Source organism: Austrofundulus limnaeus, unplaced genomic scaffold, assembly GCF_001266775.1.
Source record: "Austrofundulus limnaeus strain Quisiro unplaced genomic scaffold, Austrofundulus_limnaeus-1.0 Scaffold1195, whole genome shotgun sequence".
NCBI lineage: Eukaryota > Metazoa > Chordata > Actinopteri > Cyprinodontiformes > Rivulidae > Austrofundulus > Austrofundulus limnaeus.
Window position 1 is genome coordinate 19,021 of NW_013953597.1, and position 6,050 is coordinate 25,070.

The window sequence follows — 6,050 nt, forward strand, 5'->3', positions numbered from 1 at the left end:
GTAACTAAAGTATCAATATTTTGATTTAAGTATCAATTCTCTAACATAAAGTTCTGAAATCGGTAGTTTTGATATTTCAGTATCGATCAGCACATCACTAGTTTTTGTCAGAGATCATCTTCAGTTGAGAAATGAAGCTTAGGTGTAAACTCAGACTGGAAGACTGTCCACCTCACCTGCTCCATCCAATCACCACGTCTCGCTCCCAGCTGCAGTCACTCAGCTTCATCAGATCCTCACCTCACTGGACCAATCATCTCACTGGGATCCAGGTCTAAAGGTCCAGCACCCAAGGATCAGTCTGCTCTCCTGACGTGTCCACCTCCTCTCAGTCATGTCGTACTGTTTATTTGTGAAAGTTTTACAAGCTTTACCCCAGACTTCAATACAGTAAATTAAATGTGGAACAATTATAGTGTTATACAACATAAACAGTGATTTATCATTGAACAGTTCTCTTACTTTGTACAGGACTCCAATAGGTTTGGCTATTTTTGTTCTTAAACCATTTATATGATGTTTCCATGTCAGTTTTTCATCAATAATAACACCTAGAAACTTCACTTCACTGACTCTACAGATCTCAACATCATTAATTTTAAATTAAACATCTACAGTTCTCTTATTGTTACAGAAAATCATATAATTTGTCTTATACAAGTTCAATGATAATTTATTTAGCTGAAACCAACTTTGTATTTTCATAAAGTCTGTCTGTACTTTCTCCAACATTTGTTCTATATTTTTACCGGAACAAAAGAATGTTGTATCATCAGCAAATAGAACACGCCCAAAAAGATCTGAGACATTTACCAAATCGTTTACGAACAAAATAAATAACTTTGGTCCGAGAATCGAACCCTGAGGCACTCCACATGAGATGTTACAAAATTCAGATCTTACATTATTTATTTCTACAAATTGTTTTCTATCTTCCAAATAACTAGATACCCACTGTAATACAGGTCCTCTAATACCAAATTTATTTAACTTTTCAAAAAAAATACTATGGTTCATAGTATCAACTGCTTTTTTATACCAACAAAAATACTGACACAGTACTGTTTTTGATCAACAGCAGTTGTTATTTGTTCTATTAATTCAATCAGAGCCATCGATTTAGAATTTTTTGGTCTGAACCCATATTTACTGTTACTTCATATATTCTGCTTATCAATCAATTTTTCAATCTAATMAAAAATAATTTCTCTAAAATCTTTGAAAATTGTGGTAACAGGGATATTGGTCTGTAGTTGTCAAACACACGTCTTTCACCATTTTTAAAAAGAGGAATTACCTTTGCTATTTTCATTTTTGGAAATATGCCAGCTGAAAATGATTAATTACAGATGTATGTAAACGGTTCAATCACAGTGTTATGGTGATATTTATTTAACAAAGACAGAAATACGTGGTCCAAGAATGAAGGTACTCTGTGAGATGATCAGCTGAGTTTTATTGCAACAGCAGGAAACACAGAGAACAACCTGTCCTGTCTCTGTTCCTCTGCTTCTCTCTGTCACTGTCTCTCCACACTACTCACTGTGTCTCCACAGGCCTCATATATATATTAACAAACACCATAATGTCATCTTAACAAGATTTGATACAAGGTCAATGGACAACACAAAGATAAACACAAGTGATATCTAAGAATGACTGTTGTTAGCAGATCTTGTTCTGACTTTAATCATTCTGTCTGCAGATGAACAGCATGTCATGAAAACCTAGGTCATTAAAGGATGACATGAATTACTGGATTAAACATAAAGTATTAGWTCCATTACAACAGAATTCATTGTTTTTTACAAACATCATGTCCATAAACCCAGTCTTTTGATCTCTTGTCTGCAAGATTTTTAACAATAGTCATTATTTCTTCTTTGTCAGTTTCATAAAGAAATAAACTTTTGACACAACCTGTAACAGTGTGGTAACATTTCTATCTACTTTAGGTGTTTTAGATGCAAGACTTGGGCCAACAATTACAAAATAATGATTGAATCCACTTGCTTTCATTTTGATCATGAATTTTAATTCCTTTACAAAATACTGTGGAGTACCTGATTTTAGTTTATGATTTTTCAAAACATTATTCATTATTTGCCATGTTGTTCTTGTATCACCATTATTTTTGTCTAATATCTTACTATAAAACTCCTTCTTGTGTTTTCATATAATCCAAACCAACTTTTTATATTTCTTGTATCTTTCTTCTGATTCTTTTGTTGTTAGTCTCTAGAAACACGAGTATAAGTTGTTTTTTACAAGTATTTTTCAGCCCTTTGGTTTATCAGCATCTTTGTGATAAATAAAATGTTCATTTGTTGTTGTTTTCTTTGATGACGTCACTGTTAGSTGAAACAGCCTCTCAGGATATTAATATAAAAACTAAACATATCAAAACTGCCCTGGTTATTTTACTAACAGAACCACTGATCTGTGTTTGGATGAAAGCGGCAGCTGAGGTCCGACCAGCAGGGGGCGGAACCAACCTTCCACCTCCGGTTCCACCCGGAGGGTTCATCCGGGTGCACACTCAAACATGGCGGCCAACTTGGAGCAAATTTTTCAGGATTTTATTTTGAAAAAGATCCGAGAAATCGAACATCAAAAGGATGAAAATCCGTAAGTTTATAATTATTAATAATAAAAATAAATGATCTTAGTTTGTAGCAGGATTTAGTTTTAACGTGTTTTTGTTTTTTTATCTTAAATCTGCTGAAATGACCGAACAATAAAACCTGTTTTAGACCGACATGATTCACTTATTCTGATTTATGACGTCATGTTTGTTCTGGAGACGAGATCTACAGGTTCTGGTCCGCGTCCAGAACCGAACCAGGTCTTCTTCAAACCCGTCAGAGACGGACAGTAACCCGGTGTGTTTCCAGCTGTGCAGGTCCAGATGTGAAGCCGGAACCGGATCAGACAGGTCCAAATGAAGACAGGCAGGACAGCCGGGGGGACCACCTGAGGGACCACCTGGGGGACCACCTGGAGGACCACCTGGGGGACCACCTGGAGGACCACCTGGGGGACAGCAGCTCCCAGAGGAGGCAGAGGAAACAGAAGAAGAAGAGGAAGAAGAAGAACCGGGACAAGGACAGCAGTTCTGGTTCTGGGTCGGATCTGGAGGCCGAGCTCGGAGCCCAGCAGAGGTAAACATGTGTCTGTCCTTCAGGGGGAACCCTCAGCTACTACCACAGCTGGATCAGCACCAGAACTGGATCAGTTCTTAGGTCCAGATTAGCTCCTGTCCAGCAGGTCAGGACATATTTTGCTAACAGGCGTGATTCATGACAAGCTGGTCCTGCTGACGACCTAAAAACCCAGAACCAGAACCAGAACCAGAACCAGAATAATGGCTCGGGTTCTTCTTTCCTTTAGCTCATCTTTTTCTAGCTGAACTTTAGCTACTTTTAGCCTCTCCCACCGTCAGGTTTCAGCTACTGATCAGCCGTTCAGTCTTAGCCAGTGTTTGGATACGTTCAGCTAGCATTTAGCTACTATTGGWTTCAGCTGCTGTTTCAACATTTGTATATAGCCTTTGTCTACTGTTAGCTTTTAGTTAATCTTTTGCTACTTTTAGCCTTTAATTAATATTTAAATTGTTTTAACAGTTGCAGTATTTAGCTCTCCTTTTGTTTGTTTCATTTTTTCACTCTTGTTTTTGTTTTTGACACTTTTAGCTAACATTTACCTACATTTAGTGTTTATGCTCCTTTTGTCACTTTCGTCAAGTTTTTAGCTGTTTTTAACTGATCAACTTGTTTTCTACTTTTTGCTAGTTTGGGTTCTGACTTCAGCTAGCTGTTTTATGCTTTCAGTTTATTAGCTAGCCTTTTGCTKATTTTAGCTTTTAGCTACTTTTAATGTTGGGCTTTTAGCTACATTTCTGATTGTTTTAGCGTTCAGCTACTCTTGGAAGTTAGCATTTTTCTACCTTGAGCTTTTAGCTACAGATCAGTTATATTCAGTTAAATCAGTGCTAGTTAGCCATTTGCTACTTTTTGCTAGCCTTTTGTTATTTTTAGCTTTGAGCTAGCGTTTGGTTTGTTTGCTAGCCCTTTAGCCAGTGTTATCCTTCAGCTTGACATTTGGGGCTTTTAGTTTTTAGCTCGTCTTGTGTTCATTTTAGCTTTATGCTATCATGTAGCTACTTTAATAACGTAGCTAGCCTTTTAAAATGAGGTCATCTTTTCTTCCGTGATGTCGGTTCGTATCTTGTTGTTTGATTTTTGTGCTCCGTCAGCAGTTTACACGTTCAGCTCCTTCGGGACATGCTGGGCGTGACTTTTGATACGTGAGGACTTCGTATTGTTTGAGACATTTTAGCTGTTTCTGTCATGTTTCCAACRTCTTTAAAACCTTTAAAATGTTCATAAATCTTTACAGAACTTTTTTTCTGCTTTTTGTAACAACTTCCTGCTAATTTCTGCTTCCTTCGGCTTCTATTTTGCACATTTTAGCTTTGTTCTGCCTTTTTAGCTGCTATTCTTCTGCTAATTTAAACCCTTCTTATGCTTCTTTCATTTTTCTCAACTTTTTCAGCTTATTTTAGCTACTTCCTGTCCATTTCAGCTGRTTTTTTGTATTTTAAGCTATTTTTAGCTCATTTCAGCTTTCGGCTTCTTATTGCTTAACTCAGCAAACATGAAGTGAACATCTTCATTTAAAGTTTASTTGGTTTTCTGTTTGGTTTAGCTTTAGCTTTAGCTCATGCTGTGTTTTGTTTTTGTTTGTTTCGGCTGGTGTTGGTCTTGTTCCATGCTATGTGCTTCAGCTGATTTTGTTTCTGTCGGTTTTCAGCTCTTTTCTGACCTCACTGCTTTGTTTTTGTCTCGTAGAAGAAGAACGTCGTCACCAGAGAAGAAGGAGCTGAGTAAGTTGGTTCTGTTTGGGTCTTGGGTTCTGGTTCCATCAGTCTGTACCTGGAGGAACCAGACCTGCTGGTCCCTGAAGTTCTGGTTCTTGTATTCAGGTGAGGATCATGACAGTAAGTCCAGGAGCCACAAGGAGAAAAAGAAGAAGAAAAAGAAGAAGAAGAAGAAACGTAAAAGTAGAGACAACTCGTCGGACTCGGACTCTCAGAGGGAYGATGGACCTGGTCCGTCTCAGAGACAGAGACAGGAGCTGCCTGACATCATCCCTAAACAGGTCTGCAGGTCCAACTGGTTCTGGTCCATTCACACAGGACCTGTGTGTTTGTGTCCAACAGGACGTGTGTGTTTGTGTCCAACAGGACGTGTGTGTTTGTGTCCAACAGGACGTGTGTGTTTGTGTCCAACAGGACCTGTGTGTTTGTGTCCAACAGGACAGCTCCAATCAGGACAAAGTCAGTCAGAAGACGATGAGTCCCTGTTCTTCATCACATTTCTGCTCCAAACAGAGGAACTCTCCCTCTACATCCAGACCCTTCCACAGCAGGTCCAGGACTCGGTCCCCGTCCAGTCCACAGTACCACAGAACCAACGCCAGGTACCAACAAAACCTGAATATGTTCCTGATGTCCTCCATCTGTCTATTTGCCTTTAACGTTTTTATTACTTCATAAAGATTTACAGATGATCAGACCTGCCCAGCATGTCTGCCACAGCTAAATCAGACCTGTCCAACATGTCTGCTACAGATAAACCAGACCTGTCCAACATGGCGGCCACAGCTCAATCAGACCTGTCCAACATGTCTGCTACAGATAAACCAGACCTGTCCAACATGGCGGCCACAGCTCAATCAGACCTGTCCAACATGGCCACCACAATTAAATCAGACCTGTCCAACATGTCTGCTACAGATAAACCAGACCTGTCCAACATGGCGGCCACAGCTCAATCAGACCTGTCCAACATGGCCACCACAATTAAATCAGACCTGTCCAACATGTCTGCCACAGCTAAATCAGACCTGTCCAACATGGCTGCCACAGCTAAATCAGACCTGTCCAACATGGCCACCACAGTTAAATCAGACCTGTTCAACATGTCTGCCACAGCTAAATCAGACCTGTCCAACATGGCTGCCACAGCTAAATCAGACCTGTCCAACAT

General features: G+C 39.4%; 1 protein-coding gene across 1 annotated transcript in view; it reads left to right on the forward strand.

The window, feature by feature from the left end:
* Positions 1-2,520: 2,520 nt before the first annotated feature.
* The window catches only part of sonb (SON DNA and RNA binding protein b), a gene marked incomplete in the record, with an annotated part of 28,161 nt that continues 24,631 nt past the window's right edge, over positions 2,521-6,050 (forward strand). The window contains 5 exon segments of the mRNA XM_014031168.1: positions 2,521-2,628; positions 2,895-3,161; positions 4,851-4,885; positions 4,985-5,160; positions 5,294-5,481. Of these exon segments, the coding sequence (XP_013886622.1) occupies positions 2,546-2,628; positions 2,895-3,161; positions 4,851-4,885; positions 4,985-5,160; positions 5,294-5,481 (749 nt within the window).